The sequence below is a fragment of the Micromys minutus genome (assembly GCF_963924665.1).
Source record: "Micromys minutus genome assembly, chromosome: 18".
NCBI classification, from domain to species: Eukaryota; Metazoa; Chordata; class Mammalia; order Rodentia; family Muridae; genus Micromys; species Micromys minutus.
The window spans coordinates 13,471,226-13,497,764 of NC_137953.1; the positions used below are offsets into that span (position 1 = coordinate 13,471,226).

General features: G+C 46.3%; 2 protein-coding genes across 2 annotated transcripts; one reads left to right on the top strand and one right to left on the bottom strand.

Annotated features, from left to right (window-relative positions):
• MAT2A (methionine adenosyltransferase 2A) lies at positions 1 to 6,723 on the top strand. The gene is made up of 9 exons (XM_080932233.1): positions 1 to 288; positions 2,356 to 2,433; positions 2,677 to 2,799; positions 2,955 to 3,067; positions 3,146 to 3,289; positions 3,460 to 3,678; positions 4,160 to 4,342; positions 4,426 to 4,559; positions 5,134 to 6,723. Exons 1-9 carry the CDS (start codon positions 198 to 200, stop codon positions 5,234 to 5,236), a joined length of 1,188 nt encoding a protein of 395 aa, XP_080788359.1. The 5' UTR covers positions 1 to 197; the 3' UTR covers positions 5,237 to 6,723.
• On the bottom strand, positions 6,168 to 25,078 carry GGCX (gamma-glutamyl carboxylase). The gene is made up of 15 exons (XM_080932232.1): positions 24,990 to 25,078; positions 24,629 to 24,799; positions 21,806 to 21,964; positions 21,358 to 21,523; positions 17,773 to 17,851; positions 16,241 to 16,347; positions 13,497 to 13,660; positions 12,698 to 12,963; positions 12,427 to 12,558; positions 11,519 to 11,670; positions 10,939 to 11,108; positions 10,593 to 10,723; positions 9,799 to 9,946; positions 9,446 to 9,641; positions 6,168 to 9,145 (listed from the first exon to the last, which is right to left on the bottom strand). Exons 1-15 carry the CDS (start codon positions 25,030 to 25,032, stop codon positions 8,953 to 8,955), a joined length of 2,277 nt encoding a protein of 758 aa, XP_080788358.1. The 5' UTR covers positions 25,033 to 25,078; the 3' UTR covers positions 6,168 to 8,952.
• Positions 25,079 to 26,539: the final 1,461 nt, after the last annotated feature.

Here is a 26,539-nt window from a genome sequence, read left to right on the forward strand (position 1 = left end):
ACGCCGAGGGGCGGGGCCCGAGCCGGGCGCGCGCGGCCGCCGCTCTATAAATAGCGGGCCGCTCCGCTCGCCGCTTCGTTCGCTCCGAGTCTCCAGCCCGTCTAGAGCAGAAGCGACCCTCCCTTCGCGCCCTGCGCCGTCCTCTGCTCCGCCGCCGCTTCGTCGCCTCCGAGTCGCCTTCTCTCACCGCCGCCGCCATGAACGGGCAGCTCAACGGCTTCCATGAGGCATTCATCGAGGAGGGGACGTTCCTCTTCACTTCAGAGTCCGTAGGGGAAGGTCACCCAGGTGAGCCGACACGGGGACCCGGAGCGGGGAAGGGCGGAGGGCAGTGGCGCTTGGGGCGTGGAGGGGGGAATCGAGGCCGTCTCCGGCGGTGGGCACTGCGGCGGCCGCGCGCCTCCCTCGTGTCGCCGCGCGTTTGCCGTGTGTGACCACGCTCCCCTCCCCCTTTCTCCGCTCCTCATCCGGCGGCGCGCCCCGGCATGCGGAAGGTTCCAGAAATCGAGAAGGGCGGGGGCTCGAGGCAGTTTTGAGATCGGCGCGGGGAGGGCACTGCTTCCTCCTCTGTAGTCCCGTCGTCTGGAAAAACCTCAAGTGGGCGACCCCGCCCCGCGTGCTCGCGTCCGGCCCGCCGGGAGCGCGCGCCCCGCATTGCAGCGGCTACCACGTGTTCGCCGCGTGTGGAATTGGGACGAAGCGGGGCTGGCGGCCTCTACCTACCCAACCCCTGGGTTTGGAAGTGGGGGCTTGCGTCTCCAAAGATTCCATCTTTATTATCCATGGCTTCCGGCCTCTGAAAACGCTTAAGAGCATGGGTGGCCATGTCCTTAGGCCTTCAAGGTGACAGCCGCTGACTAAATATAGCAAGAGTTGGAGAAGGCATCCCTTATTTGGAGTGTGAGTGAAAAGGATGAAGAGCATGAATTAAGTGCATTAGGTTTCCTTTTAAAGTCTTCCCATTAGGACTAAAAGGATTTATTTCATGTGTCCTTAAGGCTTTGTCCACTGAACCGCCATGATGAGGTCGGTTACGGTGATTATTATATGGAACCTTGGGTTTCAGACTGAACGTAACCATCTAATAAACACTAATATTCAGTTTGAGCGGTTTCTGTCCCTAAGGTGTCCACAGCAATATGACTACATGGTCTGTCGGGAGGGTCTTGAGTGATGGCTGAAAGACAAGTGTTGCTGTGGTTCCACTCTCCCCTCAAGGAAAGGGTTACCTCTGTATCTGTTGCACCACTCCTTATTACAGTTAATAGATTCGGTCTTAAAGGTCTATGGCTGCAATACACATTTTAAGGTGGGGGAGTAGTAACAAAAAATCCTGGAGTCTAGAGCCAAGCCTGTATGTAAGCAGTTTTGATTTGTCAGCCTGGGCTACGTCTAAGACCCAATCTCAATGGAACCAACATTCCAGTCCAGGATACTGTCATTTTCTAGAAATTTCATTTCCCTAATTAGTTGAGAGTGGTGGTTCTGTATATGACTTTGGTTCATTCAGAATCCCAAGTACATTCATTGGTTTGGTACTAGTTATATAACAAACTGAGTATTGTCCAATGATGGGGAAATAGACTGTTTTAAGAAGTTATTGACCTGATAGTTGGCTCTTTGGTGGGTTTGTAATGAATTTTAAATGTGGAGGATAAGATAGAACAGCTATCTTTAAAATATACTGTGAAGTTCTTTCCTATGGTAGGCTTTGAGATTTCAAGATAAATCTCCATTTTGACTTTGGTTAGTCTAATGGGTTACATGGCTGTTTATTTAACATAGGAAATTGCTTGGCTAGGAACCTTAGACTTTTAAAATAATCTGAAATATTTTGAGGTGGAACTGGATTCATTGTAGGTGTAAACTATAACGGACTATCAAGTTTTTCAAGTAACATATATCCCTATATACAATTTTTATTCCAGCAAATAGCTCCTGGTGAAAACAGTGCTTTAATAATAGTAAAGCTCTCCATTCTTAACGCACTGATAGATTTGTTCACTTCAGAGTTACATAGATATTGTCAGTAAAATAATTGCTCGGGGGTAAGAGTACTTGCTTCCAAGCTTGTTGTCACCTGAGTTTAATCCCTGGGACCTAGGACACATTGTGGAGAGAAGCAGATACCTCTTAATGTTTTCTGATCTGTACATGAACACCGAACACCATGGCACATGTGTGAGCCATGTAGGCACAATAGCAGCGTTTTAAAATTTGTGTTTTTTACCATAAGATTCTGTCACCTACTAATTCACAGCTATATTTGGCCCTCACGTTAGACATAAACTGCTAGTTATATGATAAGATAGGATTAGTAATAGTTAAATTGAGCCAGGAATTTTTATTTTCCAGATAAGATTTGTGACCAGATCAGTGATGCTGTTCTTGATGCACACCTTCAGCAGGACCCTGATGCTAAAGTGGCTTGTGGTAGGTACAAAACACTTGTTTTATGAATGGCAAAAGGCTTTTGAAGCAAAGCTTTGTGGTATAGGTAATAACCAGCTACTTGGTAACTGGAGGCTGCAAGTTAAATGCCTGTGTGGGTAATTTACCAAGATTTTATCTCAGAAAATGAATCCCAGGAGTATAGCGTGTATAACATGATTTGAGTTCCTCAGCACCACCACCCCCTATTATTAATATTTTAAGCATAAACTTTTATTTTATTAGAAACTGTTGCTAAAACTGGGATGATCCTTCTTGCTGGGGAAATTACATCCAGAGCTGCCATTGATTACCAGAAAGTGGTTCGTGAAGCCATAAAGCACATTGGCTATGATGATTCTTCCAAAGGTATGTTGTAAAAGTTTTTTTTTCCTGTAAACTCATTTTTGCAGATATAGAATCTGATGCTATAAAGAAATTCTTGACCACTTTGCTTTGGCATGTCCTACTGTTAACATTTTGGAGTTAAAATGAGAGTTATTGGAGCACCTTGTTGTTTATAGGGTTTGACTACAAGACTTGTAATGTGTTGGTTGCCTTGGAACAACAGTCACCAGATATTGCCCAAGGTGTTCATCTTGACCGGAATGAGGAAGACATTGGTGCAGGAGACCAGGTATTGTGATGGTTTAATTAGGGACTCTTTTAATACTAAATTCTGAAGCTTGTATTGACCACTTCTCCGTATTTTTAGGGTTTGATGTTTGGTTATGCCACTGATGAAACTGAAGAGTGTATGCCTTTAACCATTGTCTTAGCACACAAGCTAAATGCCAAACTGGCTGAACTGCGCCGCAATGGCACATTGCCTTGGTTACGCCCAGATTCTAAAACTCAAGTAAGTGGTGATCTTAAATATTTGTCTCAAATTACATTCAAATTCCCAAATCACTTAATTATAGCTGAATGGGGAGAAAAGTACTTGTTTTGTTGTATTTAAACTTATGAAGAGAGCCCACTATAAAGCTGTTAAATTAGACTAATATTTTCATCTGTTTTGCATTCAAGGTGACTGTACAGTATATGCAAGATCGGGGTGCTGTGCTTCCCATCAGAGTCCACACAATTGTTATATCTGTTCAGCATGATGAAGAAGTTTGTCTTGATGAGATGAGGGATGCTCTGAAGGAGAAAGTGATCAAAGCTGTTGTACCTGCAAAGTACCTTGATGAGGATACAATTTACCATCTACAGCCAAGTGGCAGATTTGTTATTGGTGGGCCTCAGGTAATAAGGAAATGCTTTGGTTTATCATTTGTTACTTAAAATTTTTGGCTGCCACCTTTTGTTTCCTAGCTACTCTGCTCCTTTCCCTTCACACACATCCTGTGTCTTTTGTAGCCTAGGCTACCGTAGAATTGACTTGTGTCTAATGTTACTGCAATGTACAGCTAACCTTCAACACCTTGTCCTGCCTCAGTCTCCCCAAGTGCTAGGATTGTGGGTGTGAACTACTTCTGGCTATATGTGAATCTTGAGTAGTTCCTAATAGCCTGATCAAGAATCACTTTTTAAAAAAATTACATAGCCAGAAGTGGTAGCATACCCTAAATCCCAGGATTTAGGAGGCAGGAAGAAGCAGGTAGATCTTCTGAGTTCCAGGCCAGCCTGGATTACAGAGGTTACTGGACAGCCAGGTCTATTACACAGACAGACTCTGTCTCAGAAAAGAAAAACGATTTACATGACTTAAATCCTATAATTCCAGGGAGATGCTGGTTTGACTGGCCGAAAAATCATTGTGGATACTTATGGCGGTTGGGGAGCTCATGGAGGAGGGGCCTTTTCAGGAAAAGATTATACCAAAGTGGACCGCTCAGCTGCTTATGCTGCTCGTTGGGTGGCAAAATCCCTTGTTAAAGGAGGTCTGTGCAGAAGGGTTCTTGTTCAGGTATGTGGTGAACATTTACATGGGAGAAGGGCACTTTAAAAAAATATTTTCCTGTTTTATAACAATATATTACTGACTTTTAGGTCTCTTATGCTATTGGAGTTTCTCATCCATTGTCGATCTCCATTTTCCATTATGGTACTTCTCAGAAGAGTGAGAGAGAGCTATTAGAAATTGTAAAGAAGAATTTTGATCTTCGCCCTGGGGTCATTGTCAGGTAAAGATGGTAAAGCCTATTGCTAGTGAGAAAATGGGGGTTGGAACATACATAATAAAATCTGAGATTAGATTCCTCATGAAGGGAAACAAGTTTTAATTCCCAGAACATGCCAATAGTTTAAGTTGCCTGGAGAGGGACTTAGCTGATAAAAGTTGTTCTGTGACTTAATATGACATTCCAGAAAGGTCTCCATTTGATTCTCAGCTTTGTCCTTATCTTAACTAAGGGTGCTACATTAAGAATTAATAAGCTAAAGTGGGATGCTCAAAGTTACAAAGAAAATAACCAGTAGTGGTCAGTGATTGGACCTTGGTAAGTATTCAATTGGAATTCCTGAGAATGATAAGTTATATTTGTCAAGCCAGGGCTGGAAAACAAGAACTGTAGTTATTAATGAGGACTGCAAATAACACAAGGGAAGTAACGAACACTTTTGCCATGAACTTTTTTCCTAGCAAACCCCAGGGAGAACTGAACTCATTTGCCAGAGCTCTTGAAATGAGTCTTGCTGATTGTTTTGCTTTGTTTTAATTAAATGCTACATATTAAGTTATGGACTTGTATATTCCAGGGATCTGGATCTGAAGAAGCCAATTTATCAGAGGACTGCAGCCTATGGCCACTTTGGTAGGGACAGCTTCCCATGGGAAGTGCCCAAAAAGCTTAAATATTGAAAGTGTTAGCCTTTTTTCCCCAGACTTGTTGGCGTAGGTTACAGAGAAGCCTTCAAGCTCTGAGGGAAAGGGCCTTCTTCCTAAATTTTTCTGTCCTCTTTCAGCTCCTGATCAGTTGCAGTCACTAATCAATGACATGAATTTTAGCTTTTGTGGGGGACTGTAAGTTGGGCTTGCTATTCTGTCCCTAGGTGTTTTGTTCACCATTATAATGGATATAGTGAGCATAGGTGACCCATGTAACTGCCTAGAAACAAACACTGTAGTGAATAATGCTTTGAAATCGAACCTTTGTGCCCTATCACCTAATCCTCCAAAGTCCTAGTTGCAATTACTTTCCCACCAGATGCTGAAAATGTCCTTGTAATGTGCACGTAAAGTACTTGTAGTTTGACTATAGACTCTGGCAATGCCACAGCCCTGTCAGCATGAATTTGTAATGTCTTGAGCTCTATTTATTGGATGTGAAGTCCCTTCCCTTATCCTCCCTATAACCAAGTCATTTCTAATTATGTAGTTCTTTGTCAGGGAGTGTTCCTATCCAATCAATCTTGCATGAAACGAAAGTTTCAGTTGGAGCTCTAGCCTGACTAAAAGAAAAAGGCAGTTACAAGTAAACCATCTCCCTGGTGCTTACGCTATTAATTGCCACCTCAAACAGCACCAAATCACAATCTCTACTTTTCAGCTGTCTTTGGAGGACGTACGTAATAAGGTTTTATTTAGTAAACCAATCCTATGCATGGTTTCAGCACTAGCCAAACCTCACCAATTCTTAGTCTAGAAAAACAGGCACTTGGCACTCTTGTGATGTCATACAGAGAAGTCACAGGGGCAGCACCTGAGGGTCTGTAGGTTGCACACTTTGGTACCAGGTAACTTTTTTTTCTTTATAAGAAAGAGTACTCCACACTGCACAATAGCTCCTCCCAAGGTTTTAACTTTGTTTTATTTTCAAAACCAGGTCCAATGAGCTTTCTGAACAGCTGGTGTAGCTACAGAGAAACCAGCTTCCTTCAGAGAGCAGAGCTTTTGGCGGGGAGGAGGAAATCCCTTCATACTTGAACATTTTCTAATGGCTTATTTATTGTATTCTGGGGTATGGCGTAAGTACAGAGAAGCCATCACCTCAGATGGCAGCTTTTAAAAGTTTTTTTTTTCCTCAACACCATGATTCCTTTAACATGTTTCCAGCATTCCCAGGTAGGCCAAGGTGTCCTACAGAAAAACCTTGGGTTAGACCTACAGGGGGTCTGGCTGGTGTTAACAGAAGGGAGGGCAGAGCTGGTGCAGCTGGCCATGGAGAAAGCAGACTTGGCTGGTGTGGTACAGAGAAGCCAGCTTGTTTACATGCTTATTCCATGACTGCTTGCCCTAAGCAAGAAAGTGCCTTTCAGGATCTATTTTTGGAGGTTTATTACGTATGTCTGGTTCTCAATTCCAACAGTTTAATGAAGATCTAAATAAAATGCTAGGTTCTACCCAAACTGTGTCCATTATTTGTCCACTGCTGCTTTCTGAGTAAAAATTCGTATCTGCCACCCACTGCTAGCAATAGTTTTCAACCAGTTATAAAGCTTAGTGATTTAGAAAGCCTGGCTTACACTGTGCACATATCAACACTTCAGCTTAGATTTCATCACAGATGGTTCTCCAGCTCCTCAACAGTATTAATGCTTCAATTAAGTGCCTTCCCAATAAATATGGTGAACAGGTGAAGGGGCTCCTGTGTAGTATTTACTCTATGCTAGGTAACCATTTTGCTTCAGCACTAAACAGATCTTAAGGTTCATTAAAATGAGAAGAGTAGCATTAGTTTACAGCAAACAAAAACCCTGTTACAGTGGATTTCCTTTGCCTGGCAGTGATGGCAGAATGTCCCTTTAATCCTAATCCTAGACTTTGAACAAAGGTGAATCAAAGAAAAGTGGCTGGCTCATGTCTCCATCTCAGAGATTGAGTAAAATTTGGGCTACTTCCACTTAGCAAGTCCTTATCTCAAGTTTTTAGATTGTTGCTTGCTCAATACAGGAATGAGAAAGGTTGGTCAGTAAGAACAGGACAATTGGGATTTCAAGACCAACCATCTCAGATGTGCTCAGCTACATAAGCATGCTTGTGAGATCCCAAAAAACTAGTTTGAGAGCCAAGCGGGTTCTGAAGTGCGGGAATGCTTGGCCAGGGAGGACAGAAGGAAAGGAGCAAGGATGGAGGTGGGGATCAAGGCTAAGAACAAGCCTGAAGTACTGGAGATGGGGAAACTGCTATTTCCAGAATACCCTGGCTTCTGGCAACAGTGTACAGTTTCCATCAACTAAATAGGCTCTCATTTCTCCCATGCTGCCCTTGAACTGATTTTTCAGTGCTGAAAATCAAACCCTAGGATTTCATGCATGGCTAATCAACTGAGCTCCATCTCTAGCTCCAAGCAGCTTAACAATGGCCTCATCTCAACATTTGGGGTGGGGGGTGTTCTCTACAAACTACATACTTCATCTCAGCACCACAAACGTTTGAAAGGAACCCCACCTTTCTAAACTTCATAGCTGCTCAAGGCTGACTGGTTAAGGAAATCGTGAAAGAGCATAATGTCAGATTGTATTTCATAGTGTTAAAAGTGCACATTGTTTTTTCCTGTTAAAAAAATAGAGCTACAGCCCGTATGCATTAAAAGTTAGATTTCTGGTTCTCCATTCTCAGGCCTAACCTGTGCACCTGAAAGTGGTGACCTTACCTTGGTCTATCCCTAACTAGATTCCAGAATAAAGGGTGAAGGAACAGGGTATAATAGAGACAGAAACAGAAGATAGATGTGATGGGGCTTAAGAAATATAAAGAAACAGAAAACCTCAAGGCTTATGACTCAGCCATAGCTTAGAGAGTGACCATTCACTAAGCTGATTTATACAAAAGTAAGCCATCTGGCTTCCCTATTTAGTAGTGCTATTCTGATGCCAATGGTGCTGAAAAACTTGCTGGCTACAAATAGGAATGAATTATAAATTAAAAAAAAAAAAAAAACTACCTTGTACATTTATTAGTACCTGGTCACCATAGTCACTTGGAATTAATACAAGTTTTAAGCTATATTGCTTCAGCTTTAGTATTAGTGTGAAAATTATAAGCAGCAGGGTATAGGACCTTAAATCCAACAGATTTCAAATTGTCAACTCCTAGATGCCTCTGGGTAAATTTTAACAAAGTTGATGCTTAAGTGACTATGTTTTTAATCAGGTACTCTGCTTCAAACAGTACCAAGCACACAGTAAGCACATGGGTTTAGCTATATCCATTGTGGTAAAATTCCTCTTCCTAAAGAGCAAGTTGACTTAAAAATGACTATTATAAGCCAGGTAGTGATGTGCATGCCTTTAATCCCAGCACTCAGGAAGCAGAGGCCAGTAAGTCTCTAGGGGCAAAGCTGGTCTGGTTTACACAGAGAAATCCTGTTTATAAAAATCAAATTCTTCTCTGTTGCCTTGGATCCTGTAAGGTTTAACTTTAAAGAACTTAAGGGGGAAAACAACTAGGTTTGGTATATAGATGTTATTACAAAACAGGCTGAAGCAGGGGGACTACCAGGAGTTTGAGACCAGCCTGGACTATACTGTAAAAGCTGGACTCAAAATCACTTTTGTCCAAAAAAATGTCCTTTGCATAGACAATAAGTCTGTAACAGGCTTTCCCCATATCTGCACAGAGCATCTGGACTTCTCTCAGAACTCAGAATGAACATGCTCAGAATCTGGCTCGGAAGGATTAGAATTTGAAGATTCAGTGTTTGAAGCACTTGACTCATCAACTGGTTCAAATGGTCGCAAGTTTGCATATGTCACCTCTTGAGCTAGTTGCTCTAGGGAAGGGCGTCCAAATAGCAGGTTTCGGAGTGAAATTCGAGTCATCAGAAAGCTGGAAAAAAAAGGTAAACACTCAGTCCAAATTTATGTTTCTACATAACTCCAACCAAAGCCCTCAGGAAACATTTGGTCTTAGACCCCCTTCACCCGAGGACCCAAAAAGATGTTGTACATCCGAAATGCAAGCAGATCATACTCTCTATGAAGCTTGACAAGATTCTAGGGTAAAACAAGAATAGTCATGGAATGACTAAAGATAAACAGAGGCAGAAGTGGGGTCACACTAGGGGAGATCAACCAAACTTGCAAGCACCTGACAGGAATGACAAATGCTTCTGTGACCGAAACTTACCTGCGTCGAAAGACATAGAGCTTTCGCAGCACGAAGCGGAGGAATCGCTCATGGAAAGGGCTATTTCGCCTACGTTCAATTTCTTGGCGTTTCCTCTGCCGTCTCAGAAAGGTTTGGACCAGAGGTGTTGGCTCAGGGCCCCCTTTTACTTCCCCTTCCAAAAGAGGCTGAAGTTCTGGAGGCAGGGGTCCTGTTTCTGTCCAGAAGACAGAAAAAAGGATCCAGTGAGGACCACTCTCATTCAAAAAGCCCACTTCTATCAACAAGAGGCTTCACGTACTTTAATGTTTCGATCGTATAACCCTGACTTCTAAAACCAGGTACCCTCTCTGTCCAAACCTTCATGCACTCACCACTTCCGTTCTCCACCTTCTCCTTTAATTCTTGCAGATAGGCCAGGTCTTGCTCCAGTGCGACCTCTGTAGTGTTGACGTAGACGTACATGTAGCAGGAAGGACCAGATGATGTAGTATAGACTTTATGGTACTCTCCAGCAGGCAGCTGGAGAGGGAACAGAGGACACATCCATTCTAACTTCCCTAGCTAGGCTACACCTCCCTACTCTAATCCTGCTGGGGCTCTCTTCCTGTGCCTTGGAAGTCTGAAATAATGGCCTCTGGAATCTGGATAAAGTTGTTCACAGTCTCAGAGGTCCCTTTCCCCGCTCCTAGTGTTTTGTGTTTTCAGTTCCAATCTCACTGTGTAGTCCAAGCTGGCCTGGAGTTCTCTGTCTTTCTGCCTCAGCCTCCCAAGCCCTGAAATTGACAGGTATATACTTCCAGCCCTGACGAAGTCCTTACTTTCTCAACACTACTGCACTGGTGAAGATTTTTTTATCTGTAATAAATGAACCCTGCTCACCTAAGTTTGTAAAGTCCTTATTATTTTTTGTTTACACATGGAAACATTTAATTTGGGGCAACCTAAATCTATTCCCAGGCCACTCAAAATGGCTCCAGAGTAAACTGTCTCATTCCCTTTATGGTGAGACCTGTGGTTCTTTTGCATATAGTTCTCAAGTTGCTTTTTTGATGGGTGAACCAGCAGGGAGCTGGACCCTGAAGTTGTCAGTTGTCTGAAGAGAACAGACATCTGACTGTAAAGTCCTTATTTTGTGGTACTAACAGACTGCTGACCCCAGTGATACCTGCATTTTCTCTCCTTCCTGAAGAGTCTGGTTTTTCTGTTCTGCCACCAATTCCACAGTGACTTCTCCCTGAAGCAGCTGGATGCTAGTGTTGCCTAGGTCTTCACTCACAAAATTTTCCAAGTGAAGCCCTGCCAAGAGGAAGAGAGTTCACCATCCCACCCACCTCACCAGCTCAGACACAGCACACCTTCACCACGATCACCTCCAGAGTCCCCTCCCTACACCACCATATGCGATATCTCTGTAGTCAAAGAAGCCAAAGAAAGACACTGGAAAGAGAGAGAGGAGGGAGGAAGGAAAGGAAGAAAGAGAGAGAAAAATCACCCCTCGCCTTCCTCCATACCAGGGAAATCTGCAATGAAGACCACCTCGGTGTGGTTGTCCAGGGTGCTCTTAATGTCCTGTAACTTGGTCCTCCAGGGAGATAAGTCCATCAAGAGTGGCTGCACCCAAGGCGTGCGTTGGAAGGGGGACCAGACAGCCTGCACGATGTCCACACGAGGGTCAAAAAGCCTTAAGAAAGGAAACCATGTTCTGAGGAGGCCACAGTCACCCACCCACCAGACTTGTGGATCTGCTCCTTTCATCATTGAACCCACTGACAGGAGAGGGAGTAAGATTCCCCCAAAGGAGAAATGCCTGCTGTCAGCATGTTATCACCAGCCTATGGCAGAGAGGAGGGGAAAGTGTGAGTTAGTGGCCACCTGAGAAGGCATCTGTGTTAACAGTGTCTGAAAGAACAGTCAGTTCACTTTTATCCTGGGTAATTGTGCCCCCTAGTGGCCCACAACCAGATCAACCCCGACATGCACTAAACAGAGAGTGAGCCTTGTAAAAAAGCAGACAACTGGGAGACTTCAGCTTTCCATCTTGGCAAAAAGAACCGTGATTCATCTTTCCCTGTCTCTGCTCCCCTTGCCCACCTCTGCTGGAAGCGATCATTGATGGAGACCCAAATATCAAAGTAGATCTGGGGCTCAGTGACATTGTACTTGGGAAGCAGGAGGCTCAGGCAAGTGGCATATTGCTTCAGCATGTCTGCATGATCCTTCCATCGCCGGCTCTGTGTGAATACCTGCCCCAAACCCCCATATTAGTCCCACTTTGTCACTGTCAACCTTCAAGACATGCACTGCCATTAGCATAAACATCTCTGCCTGCTGCCTAACTTGACGGGGGGGGGGGGGGGGGGGGGAGGAAGTTGTCTTTGGTGATGAATTTTTCATTGCTAAATATTTACTTACCTTTCCAAAACATAATCTTAACTCAAAACAATGACAAACTGTCTCATCTCTAACCGAATATATATTTATAAAAAAGTTCAGCACCAGGCATAATGGCTGAAAACAGGACCATATACCTGGGATATACAGAAATACTCTGGCTTATTAATTAAAAATATGGTCTGGTGAGATGGTTCAATGGGTTAAAACACTTGCCATGAAACCCTGACGACTTGAGTTAAATTACTAGGACTTGCAAAGCTGTAGAAAGAACTAACTCCACAAGGCTGTCTGCACATGTGTTTGACTCTCATGGATACATACACACACACAAACACACATACACGCAAAATATAATTTTTAAAAATTACAAAAAGTTCAGGGATGAGAATGTAGCTCACTGTTTAAGTATGTGCTTAAATGTGTTAGACCCTGGGTCCAGCACAAAAGAAAAAAAGAGAGGGAGAAAAGAAAACGAGAAAAAGAAGGTTCCGTTTAGCTTTAGAGAAGGTGCAGAGACCCAAATTTGTTTTACTTTATGGTGTAGGACCAAATAAGATCCCACAGCCCAGGGGGCTCTGAAGAACTGGCAGCATCAGATGTCTCACCCCAGGGTTAAGGTAGCCCAGCTCGCCGGTGAGGCCGTCACGGTAGGTGATCTTCACATGCTGGTGGGAGCGGGAGTGCACCATCATGTCCCAGGAATAGCCATACAGCCCATTGGTCCAGTTGTTGTAGCCCTGGGAAGGCAGAGCACACAGTGTCAGCTCAATGCTTCTCAAGCCAACCCCATCCTCCATCAAGAAGACTATAAAACCAAGCCCTTCCTCCCCCAATCCTGCCACATCTGCCATGGTGGCCTGGAAGGAGCCTACGAACCTGGGTGAGGAAATGGGAATAGGGCAGGAAGAGCTGCTCCAGAAGGTAGAGCAGGGTGAAGACAGCTCCCAGCTGGTGGCGCAGCCCTGGCTTTTGGCTAGCTTTGGCCCTGGCCCTCTTATATACACAGGAGGCACTAGGCTGAGGAGCAGCCTTGGCAGGCAACAGCTCTTGCAGCCTTTTCGGGCATCGGGCTACCAGCTTCCGAGGCCATTCAGCTGAGCAGAAGAGAGGGCTGCTGGCCAGCATGACATAGGGAAACATGCCTGGGAAAGCAGGAAGGAACATGTCAGTGTGGTCACGCTCCCTCTACCACCATCCCTGATGAAGTACCTCGAAGTATTTTACTTTAATGGAATTTTGGCTTTGTTTTCTTGAGACAGTCTCATGCAGCCTAAGCTGGCCTAGAATATGTAGCTGAGGATTGATTACCTGAACCTAATCCTTCTCACTGTACTTCTTAAGTGCTGGGACTAGAAATGAATACCATCACAAGCTGGTTTTATGCGATGCTGGGGATGGGACTTGGGGCTTTGCGCATTCTCGGGAAGCGCTGTAGCAGCTGAGCTGCATCCTGGACCTATAGGAAACGCTTCACTCTTCTTCCCACAGACCCTCCCTATGCAGCGCTGCACCCAGAGCTCCTAATCCACTCAACTTTGCCTCCTCCCACTTCGCGGTGACTATACTGGGGTCAGACAGCTCCTGCACCCAGCACCAGCTCTGCCTGCAGACCACCATCTCCCCTGCTTCCCGCAGCCCCATAGTCACCATTCCCCCCCAAGCTGCAGGCACTGACCTATGCTGAAGAGCTGGGAGTTCATGCAGTGAAAGTAGGACACGAAGAAGAGGCCAATGGGTCTGGAGGCATCAAAGAAGAGCAGGAAGCCAGCCGAGAGGTCAAGGAGAAGCCCACACCAGTGTACCACCAGCAGGCTTGTCAGCTCCTCGGACAACACCAGCCTGCAGACACAGGACAAAGGGTCAGGGCCAGTCAGCTGGAGCACCCCGTAGCCAGCACAACAAGCATCAGGTGCTTTGTCAACCCCTAGGTGTGCTCCCCAGCATTTCACAAAGCTGGGTGTGGTGGTGCACACCTGTAATCCTAACATTTGGGAGGCAGACACAGGAAGAGCAGAATTTCAAGGTCATCCTCAGCGAGCTCAGGGCTCACCTGCGAGGAGTGAGACCTTCCCTCAAAAGAAAAAGAACAGGTTCATTTTTAAAGTGTGCCTGCTGTGGGCTGGCAGCACGGTTAGGTACTAAGCCTAGAGATCTCAGTTTGATCCCTGGCACCCACAAGGTGGAAGCTGAGAAGCAACTCCTGCAAGCTGTCCTCTGACCTCCACACACAGACCATGGCACGTGAGTGCAAATGTACCTAAAAACACATACAGACAGACACATGTAAACATGAAAATGTAAGAGTGACTGGTTGAGTAACAGGTCAGAGTTCAGAATGTGGCAAACAGGAAGTGGGAAGAACAGATGAGGGAGACTTGGGAGGAAGGAAAGGTCAAGACGAAGCTGCTTTCTCAAGCAGCAGCAGCACTACCGCCTTGGCCAACTGTCTGCTGAGTGCCTACAGAACACTTCAGTCACACTGCCTTTAATCCTGCAGAGGCAGAGGAGCTCCGAGTTCAAGCCCAGTGTGGTCTATATAGTACGGTCCAGACCAGCCAGAGCTACACAGTGAGACCCTGTCTACGAAAAAATAAGATAAAATAAAAAGAGTTGGGTCAGGGCTGGGGTGCTTGCTTTATATACATGAAACCCCAGGTTCAATCCCCAGTACTGACAAAATATAATAAAAAAATAATAATTAATTTTAAAAAGGGGGGTTGACAAGGCAAGGACACAAACAGCTCCCACTGCTACCCAAGGTAGCTAGCTCCTGTGTGCCGCTGTGTGCTGCTGTGTGCTGCTGTGTGCTGCTGGGTGCCGCTGTGCGCTACTGTGTGCTGTGTGCTGCTGTGCGCTGCTGTGTGCTGTGTGCTGCTGTGTGCTGCTGTGCGCTGCTGTGTGCTGTGTGCTGCTGTGTGCTGCTGTGTGCTGCTGTGTGCTGCTGTGCGCTGCTGTGTGCTGTGCGCTGCTGTGTGCTGTGTGCTGCTGTGTGCTGCTGTGTGCTGCTGTGTGCTGTTGGGTGCTGCTGTGTGCTGCTGTGTGCTGCTGTGTGCTGCTGTGTGCTGTTGGGTACTGCTGTGTGCTGCTGTGTGCTGCTGTGTGCTGCTGTGTGCTGCTGTGTGCTGCTGTGTGCTGCTGTGTGCTGCTGTGTGCTGCTGTGTGCTGCTGTGTGCTGCTGTGTGCTGCTGTGTGCTGTTGGGTGCTGCTGTGTGCTGCTGTGTGCTGCTGTGTGCTGTTGGGTGCTGCTGTGTGCTGTTGGGTGCTGCTGTGTGCTGCTGTGTGCTGCTGTGTGCTGCTGTGTGCTGCTGTGTGCTGCTGTGTGCTGTTGGGTGCTGCTGTGTGCTGCTGTGTGCTGCTGTGTGCTGCTGTGTGCTGCTGTGTGCTGCTGTGTGCTGCTGTGTGCTGCTGTGTGCTGTTGGGTGCTGCTGTGTGCTGCTGTGTGCTGCTGTGTGCTGCTGTGTGCTGCTGTGTGCTGCTGTGTGCTGCTGTGTGCTGCTGTGTGCTGTTGGGTGCTGCTGTGTGCTGCTGTGTGCTGCTGTGTGCTGTTGGGTGCTGCTGTGTGCTGCTGTGTGCTGTTGTGTGCTGCTGTGTGCTGGCTCACTGACAAGTGTGCTGCTACTGTCACCTTGCACAAGCTAAAATCATCAGGAAGAAGGAAACCTTAGTTGAGGGAGTGTCTCCCACATTCTGCCTATCAGAAAGCCTTTGGGGGCATTTTCTTGATTAATGATGGATTTGGAGGGCCCAGTCAACTAGGCACAGTGCACCTCTGGGCAGACAGTCCTAGGTGATATAAAAAAGCAAGCTGACATGGCTGGAGAAATGAGCTGACAGTTAAGATTACTGGCTGCTCTTCTAGAGGACTCAAGTTTGAGTCTCAGCATCCACCTGGTGACTCAAAACTGTAACTCCAGTCCCAGGGGAGTCTAATGCCCTCTTCTAAACTCCATGAACATCAAGCACACATGTGGTACACAGATATACATGTAAGCAAAACAGTTATACACATAGATAAAACAAAAAGTGAGCAAGCCATGCCAGTAAGCAGTACTCCTTCAAGGCCTCTGCATCAGTTCCTGCCTCCAGGTTCCTGCTCTGCTGAGTTCCTGCCCTGGTTTCCCTGAGGATGGCCAAGAACTGGGATGGGCTGGATGTGTGCCCAAATGAACCCTTCCCTTCAAAAGTTGCTTTCGGCCATAGTTTTATCACAGCAACTGAAAGCAAAGTTGGACATTAAGTCACCTAATTCCGATTCCCTTCTCTTTCCGACCATCTACAGCACGGAGTCTCCAAGATGCAGTTAGGCCTCCATCTTTCAGTACGAGCGTTTGGCTGAACACGGAGATGTTACACAGACCTGAAGATGAGTCACCCACTCAGTCACTGCCCCAGAAAGGCCTCCGTGCTGACTCTACTCACTTGAAGGGACTAAAAAGCCAGTGCCGGGACAAGTGCTCCATGGAGTAGCCCTCGACCCAGTCAGCATCCAGCTTTTTCACACCCGCAATGAAATACACAATGAAGATCTGCAAACAAAATTGTAGCATGAGCATTCACACAGACAAAGAACCCGTCTTCCTGCAGGAAGCTCTGTGACTAAAGGCATTTGTTGCTCTTGCACGGGGCCTAGGCTTGGTTCCCAGCACCCACATTAGGCAGCTCAGAACTGCTGTAACCCAGTTCCAGGGCACTTTTGTCTGTTCTCTGTAGGTGTTGTATGCACATGGTACACACATAGACAAGCAGGCACATACACATCAGTAAAAAAAAGTGAAGCTTAAAAACTAAAAGGTCTCATCTCAGCCAGTGCCCAAGAAAGAACCTTTCCTCTCACAGTCATTCATCCAGCAAGCTCCAAAATGCCAGTCCAACACATACAAGGTCTTCTTCATTCCATGAATCCCATACACACAAGATCTGTCTTATTCATTCCACAAGGGGGTGAGAACTCAAGAGATTGACAATTAAAAAAAAAAAGAAGGGCCCATCTGGTTTTCTAACAAAAGAAATGAAGAAATAACAAGATGGCTCTGTGGGTAAACATCCTTGTTGCACAGCTTGAGTCAGTCCCAGTAAAGATGCAGCGCTGTGATCTGCCCTCACTCCCCAGTGAGGTGGGAGGCAGAGTCGGGAGAATCAGCTGGAAGCTTTATGGGTCGGGCAGCCTGCAGCATGCAGTAGGGCAGAAACATCAAGAGAGACTGCCTTGAAAGAGGAGAACCAACTCCCCAAAGTTATCCTTGGATTTCCACACGTGTGCCACAGCACATGCACACACATGCACACACACACCAATAATAATAATAATAATAATTAATAATAATTTTAAGATTAGGTCTCACTGTATAGTCCTGGCTGGCCTATTTCCTGAGTGCAGATATTAAAAGTGTGAATAGCTATGTCTGGCTATATGAATAAATAAATTCTTAAAAACAAGAAAGAACAGCTGGGCACTGTTCACATAAGCATTTGATCCCAGCACGTGAGTCTTTGAGCTTGAGGCCAGCCTGGTCTACAAAGTGAGTTTCAGGACAACCAGAGCTACACAGAGAAACCTTGTATAAAAACAAAACAAACAAAAACAAAAATCACAAATCGAGAAAGAATGTAGGTAGGCAGAGGAGAGGGTCTCTGGCCACTGCTGACTGTAACAGCTCACAGGGAGCCCCTTCCTATCCCGAAACCCTGTACCTTGGCTGGGAGGTGCACAGTGGGTAAAGCACTCTCCAGAAATGCATGAGGGCCCAAAGTCAATCCCTAGGACCCATGTAGAGTAAGGCAAAGCATTATGCATCTGTTCTTACAGCTCCGAAAGTGAGATGGGAGACAGAGACAGGGGAGTCCCAGGAGTTCATGAGCGGCCTCAAAACAAAAAACAAAGAGAGAAACCCTATGCTGAAACACGGTGGAAGATACACACACACACACACACACACACACACACTCCATACCTGGCCACGCAATACTGTGTAGTTCCAAAGGGGCACATGAGCATTCTTCTTTTGGGCACTCAGCAGGCCATCCACAGACCTATAGAAAGGAGGTAAAAACATCAAGAAAGGCCTCAGTCCAGCCGCATTCCCGCCCCACAATTGGTCCAGTCCTATCTATCTCAGAAATAGCTCTCATGCCCGTCCCGGTTCTCTGGGCTACTGAGGCACTCTTGAAACATGAGTAAAATTTCCTGGGACATTATGTTGAGAAGGGAGTCTCTCAAACCATAGACTGGCCTCCAACTCACCAAGTAGCTCAAACTAGCCTTGAACTCCTGATCTCCCTGCCTCAACCTTCCAAGAGCTAGAATGACAGGAGTGTGCTGCCCTGCCTGGATATGAGTCCACTGTAACTGTAATTACTATTAGGATCACAAGAGAAGACTGCTAGAGATGTTCTGTAGCTTACAGAGTATTATCCCAGTAAACCCATTACAAGCTGAAAATAACCTTAATTTTAAAATGTTTTATTTACATAACCTACTGAATATCACAGTATGACCTATACACTATGTTGGATGTGCTCAGAGAAAACTGCAGTGGCCTACAGTTGGGCAAAATTGAGGTCAAGGCCTATTTTATAATAAAGGATTGACTATTTTAGTGACTACTTTGTACCGGTACACTCTCACCACCGTGTCAAAAAACACTGAAGTTGAACCATTAAGTCAGAGCCTGTCTGTTGTAAGTCGTAAGAATAAAAACGTCCGTGTAGCGGGGCACAGTGGCCCATGTGTACAATCCCAGCACTCGGGAGACAGTGGCCAGACAACTGCCGAAAGTCTGGGGCCAGTGTGATCTAGACACAATGAGAGCCCTACTCAAAACAAATGCACACATACAGTGCTTTCTATTAGCTCACTCTTCAGGTTGCCCTAGTGAATCAGGTCAGGTTCAAAGTTATACTAGAAATGACACGAAGGAACAACCTTGAAAGAGCGTTTGAAAAACCTACAGGGATGGGCGGGAGAAATGCCTCAAGTAGGCAATCAGCTCAATCCCTGAAGCCCACAAAAAGGTGAGTTGTGACCTCTACACAGGGACCACGGCATGTAAACCTTGTTCCTCTACACCATGTGCTCCCAACCACAAAATAATAATAAATCCAATGAAAGACCAAAATCAGCCTGGGCATGGAGCACACGGTTTTGGTCGCAGCACTCAGGAGGCAGAGGCAAGCAGATCCCCATGAGTTTGAGCCGGCCTGGTCTACAGAGCAAGTTCTAGGACTACATAGTAAGACTATGTTCCCCCCACCAAAAAAAAGTAAATAGATAATCAATAAAAATTACAAAATGGGACTGGAGAGATGACTTAAAGCACTGGATGCTCTTCTACAGAACCTGGGTTCAACTCCCAGCACTCACACCTGCTTGTTCCAGTTCCGGGAAATCCAGTACTATGTTGACCCCCACAGGTACCAGGCACACTCATGGTAAACATACATACAGGTGGGCTAAATGTACATACACATGAAATGAAATTAAAACACACACATGAAGATTCATACACCTATACATATACACATGTGTGTGTGTCACACACACACACACACACACACACACACACACACACACACAATGCAATATTGAATTGGCATTTGGGGACAAGGTCTTCCTGTGTAGCCCAGACTGCTCTGGAAGTTACCATGTAGCTCAAGTTCAAATCCTCACGTCTCTCCTCAATGCTGGGAATAAAGGTGTGTGTACCATCACATTCAACTACATAGTATGTGACAGTAAAAAAGGAGGGCGGGGCTGGGAAAGTCACCCAGAGACTCTGAGCGCTTGCCTAGCATGAACAGGGCCCCCAGTTTGGTCCCCACCTCCACAGGGATAAAAAAAAAAGGAAAAATAAACGTAAAGTACTCCCAGGCAAAATGATGCAGAGCATAAACTAACATTTATAAAATTGGACGCCAGGATCCAGTGTTACAGGACTTCCGATCTGAAATGTTATCCTGAGAGAGAATGGAGAAGACGGGCTACTAACACCAGATGTCCTGAGGCAGAAACCAGGCAGGTTGTGAAAAAGTTAGGGAGAGTGTGGCTCCTCCGTGGTCAGAAGCACCAGCCTTGCAGGCAAGGACAACCAAGCCCCGTCCGCCTCCTCGCTGCTGTCTAAACGTAGGCAGATTCTTTACTCCCTAAGACTTACTTCTTCAGCTCCAGGGGGCTCGCGTGTGTGTTGTGTGTGCGTTTGTTTGTTTGTTTGTTTTGAGACGAGGTCTCATTTTTATATGAGACTCAGTCTGGCCTCTAATTCAAAGCAACCATCTGGTGTTGGGATAGTGCTTAAACCTGAACCCGCCTCTTCATAGGGTTTAAATGAGGAAAAAACAAATTCTCCCGCTACATACAAAGCCCGGAGTATATGATAGGTAATTTTCCAAAATGTCCTAAAAGTCACAAGAATGGAACTTGGAGGTAGGAGATGCCTGTCAAAGCAGCCTAACCTCTTAATTCTCTACGATCAAACTTAGACATCCTGAGTTGGTTTCACGTGTGACAAAGGCAGGGAATGGGGACTGGGCACATGGCCTGGGGGTGGTGCACATGCTCAGCACACAAGTGGGGAGCAATCCCCAGCAGAGGTGCACACGTACGGAACTTTACAGGGGAAACGTATGTACTCGTGCAGTGGTGCTGAACATCCCATCCGGCAACTGTGGTCCCACAGATGCCTCTCAGTTAACAGGAAACGTCCTCCTTAGGTCTCAGGCCCCACCACCCTGGCTCCAAGGCTTGTTCCCACCTCCCCTGATAGATGGTCACCTAGGCCAGAGATGGGGTGGGTTACTTTCTCCTAGGACAGCACTGCTGAGCAACACTGGAGGCCCCTGTCCTTTCGGCTTCTGCTATCATCTCCACCTCACAGAACTTCTGTCTGTGGCTATAAGTCTGCCCCTCTGGCCCACACACAGAAAGTAACGTCTGCACCCCTGGAGTATCTGAAAACAGCTATGTCTGGCTTTAGTCTTCTCTTCTTCTAAGAGGGTTACAGGAGTGGTACCTGGAGAGATATGAAAACAGTGAAGGGGTGGGATGGACATTTCCCAAAGTGCTGGTCCTTTCCCTTCCCAAATCCATCCAAGGCAGGCAAGCAATGCAGTTCACCATCAAGCCTCCTGACCTGGGCTGGACCCTCAAACCCACACGGAAGAAGGAGGGAACAGGCTCCCCCAAAATCCATCCAACTCAAAATTTGACCTCATCACCATACTTTGCAAAACTTAGCTAGAAATATGTCTGTTGAGGCGGCATGATGACTCACGCCCGTAATTCCAGCACGCAGGAGGCTAGTATAGGAGAACAGCAAGTTCAAGGCCAGCCTAGACTGCAGAATGAGTTCTAGACCAGCCTGGGATACAGGAATACAAACCCTACATCCACCTTAACCCCCAAAACCAAAACCAAAAAAAAAAAAAAAAAAAATCAATAAAAATTGTGTTCATGGGACAATTTCTAGGACTTCACTGATCCCCTATCTCTCTGTGAGCATCCTGACCCAGACACGCCTTCTGTTGTTTCCCAAGGCACATACCAGTAGTGGTTTGCATCCATGAAGGTCAACTGAAAGGCCAACAAACCATACAGATAGGAGTGATTGTTCCACGATGTCTTGTCCAGGAGAAACACGTACCAATATGGTAGCAGGAACAACACACAGCTTAGACGGTAGCACAGGCCCAGCATCATGCCCAGTGCCCCTGGGGATTTGTGAGGAGAGGGTTCAGGTCAAGGTATCACCACAGGCCCAGCTTCCCTGGGACTGAAATTAAGAAAAGTCAGCGGGCATTTTACAATTGGGCAGAGAACTAAATGGGAGAAGAGCTATGGGGTTCATATGACACGGATGAACGGCCAGACACTGGGTCGCAGCAGATGTTGCAGTGACTTGGCTCACCAGCATGCTTCTGGTGACTGTCTCCCAGGCCAGTCATTACTCCCTGGTTCAACCCCCAACGCCCCCAGCACCCAGTTCCCCTCACCCAGAAACATGATGGTGTAGACAAGATACATCCAATCAAGTGGCAATGGGCGCAAGGCATCCAGCAAGGGGAAACGGCACACGTCCAGCCCATCCAAGTATTTCCGGTCCAGGGAGCTAAGGCCCCGTTCCTGGGGAATGTCCAGCAGCATCAAGAATGCTGTAAAGGCAGGCAGGAGAAGACCACTGTTAGGCACCCACTAAGGAAGCAAGACAGCTCTAAGCATGCCCAGCTCTGTGCTTGAAGTTTAAGACCAGCCAGGGCTACACAGTAACAGACGTTACTACACAAACTGAGCCTATTTGTGCTAAGCATTATGCTCATTGTGTGGTGTGACAGACCCTAAAACTCAGAGCCAATGTGCTGTAACAATTACGCTCTGGGGTGGGGAGGTTGGAGAAATGGCCCAACTGAGCAGCCACAGGACTGTAGTACAGATCCCAGTATTCATGTAACACACCAGATATCGTACGCACATCTTTAATGACAGCAATGAAAGGGGTAGAAGCAGGAGGCTTGCTGGCTCGCTGAAAAGCTGCAAGTCCCAGGGGCTCAGGGAGAGATGCTGCCTCAAAGAAACTAGTGGAGCGTGACATCATTTTCTGGCATCTGTTCTTGTGTTCAGGCTTCCACCTGCTCACACATGTGTGCATATAATCACACACAGACACACATACCCATGTATAACACTAATAAATAAATCTCTATTTAAAAAAAAAAAAAAACAACTTCACAAGCCAGGGTTTCTAATACACCTTCAACCTGGCACTGGGGAGGCAGAGGCGAGCAGATCTCTGTGAGTTCTAGGTCAACCTGGTCTACATAGTGAGTTTCAGGGCCATTCAGGACTGCATATCCAGAACAGTGAGGCCCTGTCTCAACACACAAGACAAACAATAACAAAATCTGACAGGGCTGCAGATAGGATTAAATAAGACATCTATACAAAACACTATACCAATGTAGGGTTCAAGTAGTTACATCTATAAAGATACACCTTATTGAGCTATAAAAAAGTATTCCAGGGGGACCTTCCTAAACTTTTTTTTTTTTAAACCTCCTGACACACCCAGGAAAGCAGTGGTATTTGTCAATTCAATACACCAAGACAAATAAGAGACACTCAGGTCCGGAAACCAATTAGGTTCAGCCAGGGTTTCTCAATCCCAGGAGCAGCTGCATTAGCCAGTCTGGTTAATTATCTATAGGGATATTTACCCATTCATTACAAGTCATCCAGTGTATCCCGGTACCAGCAACCACCTATTCCCCTTCTCCAAAAGTCCTGACAACTACAAAGGTCTCCAGGTTGCGAAATGGCCCAGCTGGAAACTACCGGGCTTTAAGGCACATCTTGGCACATCTGTAACCCTGGCTATTTCTCTGTGTTGCTCAGCATAGCTTCTGAGCAGCTTCAATGACATGAGCAAACTGTGTCCCTTGTCGGGAGTGATGGCGTTTGTAATCCCGGCATTCAAGAAGCAAGAGGAACAATGAAGAGGCCAGGCAAGCCAGGTCTGTGTAACGAGACCACTTCAAAAGCAAAAGGGAGCTAGGGAAGATTACTCAGTTGGTAAAACTCAAAGTTCTTGTTTCGAGCTGAGTTCAGATCGCTAGCACTCATGCCCAAAGCCTGGCATGGTAGCTGTGGATCTCAGTGCAGTGGAGGCTGAGACAGGATGACCCCTGAGGTTTGCTGTCCAGTCAGGCTACCTCAATTGGTGAGCTCCAGGTTCAGGAGAGAGAGAGACCCCCGTCTCAAAAAAAAAAAAAAAAAAAAAAAAAAAAATAAGATGGAGAGTGGGGGCTGGAGAGATGACTCAGTGGTTAAGAGCACTGAATGCTCTCCCCAAGGTCCTGAGTTCAAATCCCAGCAACCATCTGGTGGCTCACAACCATCTGAAGACAGCAACAATGTACTCACATACATTTAAAAAGAAAAGTAAGGAAGACACCTGACACCTGGCCTAAACACACCACAAGTGAGCACGCGCACACACACACACACACACAGGCATGCATCTGTTCCTCTACTCCATGTGTACAAAGCATTTCTGAACACTAAACTCTAACAGGAGCTGACAAGGCCGGGTATTCTGAACTTCCAAAGAATTCTTCCATTATTCCAATATCTTCAGCTCTAAGGAAAAGAGAGCACCTAAGAAGTAACTAAGAAATGGGAAGCTGGGCCTGGCCCAGAAGTTAAGAGCATGCAGCTGACCTTCCAAAGGACCAGAGTTCAGTTCCCATCATCCTTAACAGGCAGCTCACAACTACCTTTTAACTCCAGCTCCAGGAGATCCAACTCTCTGGCTTCTAAAGCAAGCACATGCCTGGCATACCATCACCACACAGTGCCCTGGTTAATCTTTGTCACCTGAAAACAAGCTAGAGAAGGCCTCAATTGAGGAATTGCCTCGGAAGGAATTGGCCCATAAGCATTGATGTGAGAGGGCACAGCCTACTGTGGGTAGTGCTACCTCTGGGCAGGCGATCCCTACTGGTAGAAGAAAGCAGGCTGAGCAAGCCATGAGGAGCAAGCCCACAGCAGCATTCCTCCAAGGCCTCTTCTCCAGTTCTGGTCTCCAGATTCCTGTCCTGACTTCTCTTCATGATGGACTACAACTGTAAGCTGAGATGAACTCATTCTTTTCCAGGTTGCTTTTCACCATGGTTTTTTTTCCTCACAGTAACAGAAAAGCAAACTAACACACACATAAACAAAATAATAAGGATAACTCTTTAAAAAAAAAGAAATAAGGTGACATTTTCCCACCACTACCACCCCCACCCAAAATGTCCCCATCCAGAAAATGGACTTACCAAAGAGAAAACGAAAGACAGCCAGATTTGCAGGGTCCGTTGGTCGGTTAAGCAGGGTCACAAGACTCTGCCAGCTAGACAAATCTGTCCATTCAAACCCCAAAATTTTCGCCATTCGGCTGCCCTGTTTCAGCCCTGATGTCTGTGCAGACTTGTTTTTCTGTACTTTATCTACAAACCAAGAATTGGTGTAAATAAATGCGTAGGAAAACCACAGTCCTTACAGCCCAGGTTCTCCCGCTGATCCAGCTACTGCAAGTTTCTAGGTTCCAGGCCCTCCTCCAGGATCCTCCTACGATCTCCCAACACTGACCACCATCTCTCTCAATAAGCCCCTTCCCTCTCGTCAACCTCTGCCTACCTGACGCGGGAGCGGCTCGTGCATTGCCACGGTGGACAACCATGACTGCAGGAACAGGCGAACCTCGCTGCAGCCAGGTCCGAACCAGTGCAACCTCCAGACTTAGACTTACTGTCTTAGGCCCCGCCTCCTCGACACGTAAGCACGCGAGCGGCCTGCCGGAAAGCGCCCGCACTGTCGCGAAGACCGAAACCTGCCGCCCCGGACTCAAGCAAGGGGCGGGGCCAGCCTGTGGGCGGGGCTAGACGTGTGGGCGGGGCGATCCTGATCTGAGCACTGAGCCCAGTGGTGGGGTAGGTGCGGGGAGCTTCATGGATGGGCGCCGCGGGAGGCAAGGGGCTTGCTAGATCTAACCTTGACATTGAGAGGAAGGAGTGACCGTTTTCCAGAGTAAGTGTCTCTATACTACTAGCTATCCATGACATACTTCAACCCCGACCTCCTGTTTTGTTGTTTTGAGACAGGATCTCTTTTTTTTAGCTCTGGCTTTCCTGGAACTCGCTTGTGTAGACCAGACTAGCCTCAGATTTACACAGATCCCACCTGCCACTGCTTTCGGAGTGCTGGGATTAAAAGCACTCACCACCATGCTGGGCTTGCCTCCTTTTGAGACAGAACTAGCCTCGCACTCCCAGCGATCCTCCTGTTTCTGTCTCCCACGTGTTAGGATTTCAAAACTAGGAATATACTTTCCTAATTTCCTTGTGTCCTTCCCGAACCCTATCAGGAGTCTCCAGGTTTGAACTTCTCGTCCCCGCACTCCTTCCCAAAGAGTCGGGAGCGGACTTTTCCACAGATGTGAACTGGAAAGTTAAAGATGCACTTGGAAAAACCGTCTCTGCTTAGGGCTGGTGCGTCAATCCCATCTGTACCTTAAAGAATCCCTAGATTTGAAAACTGCAGGCAGGTAAAACTGCTGAAGGAGAGATAGCTAGCAAACATGGTGGGGCCAGCCATCAGTCAGAAGGTCTTGAACACAGTTGGAATATCTAATTCCCTACTGGAGCTCTCCCACAGGAGGAAAAGCATCCCAGAACAGAAAGGTTCTCCACATTTTAGTCTCAGGACTCTTTTACGCTGTTCAAAAGAAAGGAAATTGTTTGTTTGTTTGTTTGTTTAAGATTTATTTATTTTATGTGTGTGTGTGTGCTCTGTTCTCATGCACACCAGAAGAGGAAATTGGATTCCATTGCAGATGGTTGTGAGCCACCATGTGGTTGCTAGTGGTCCTTTGGAAAGAGCAGCCAGTGCTCTTGTGAGCCACCATGTGGTTGCTGGGAATTGAACCTTTGGAAGAGCAGTCAGTGTTCTTAACCACTGAGCAATCTCTCCAGCCCCAAGCATTTAACTTTTTAATTGATTTTATTATTTTAATTGATTTTATTATTATTCTAACTAGTGCTGTAGTAAATGTTTGTTTCTGCATTTTCTAGGTTCTAAATATTTTCATGGTTCCCACGAGGTTGCCTCAACCAGAGACTTCCCATGTTCTCTAGTGGTACCCCTGACACTGGGTAGCTATGGACCCAGACCACAGCAGTAGCTTGGGC

What these genes read in the sequence shown, in the direction of transcription:
- MAT2A (XM_080932233.1), top strand. Translation starts at nt 198, where the DNA reads ATGAACGGGCAGCTCAACGGCTTCCATGAGGCATTCATCGAGGAGGGG. An exon ending in CTATGATGATTCTTCCAAAG is followed by an intron (nt 2,800 to 2,954) that starts GTATGTTGTAAA and finishes TGTTGTTTATAG; the next exon opens with GGTTTGACTACAAGACTTGT. An exon ending in GCAGAAGGGTTCTTGTTCAG is followed by an intron (nt 4,343 to 4,425) that starts GTATGTGGTGAA and finishes ACTGACTTTTAG; the next exon opens with GTCTCTTATGCTATTGGAGT.
- GGCX (XM_080932232.1), bottom strand. Translation starts at nt 25,032, where the DNA reads ATGGTTGTCCACCGTGGCAATGCACGAGCCGCTCCCGCGTCAG. An exon ending in AGGAAGGAGAGAAAATGCAG is followed by an intron (nt 9,947 to 10,592) that starts GTATCACTGGGG and finishes TTCCCTCTCCAG; the next exon opens with CTGCCTGCTGGAGAGTACCA. An exon ending in GAAGGTGGAGAACGGAAGTG is followed by an intron (nt 9,642 to 9,798) that starts GTGAGTGCATGA and finishes TCTTCTGGACAG; the next exon opens with AAACAGGACCCCTGCCTCCA.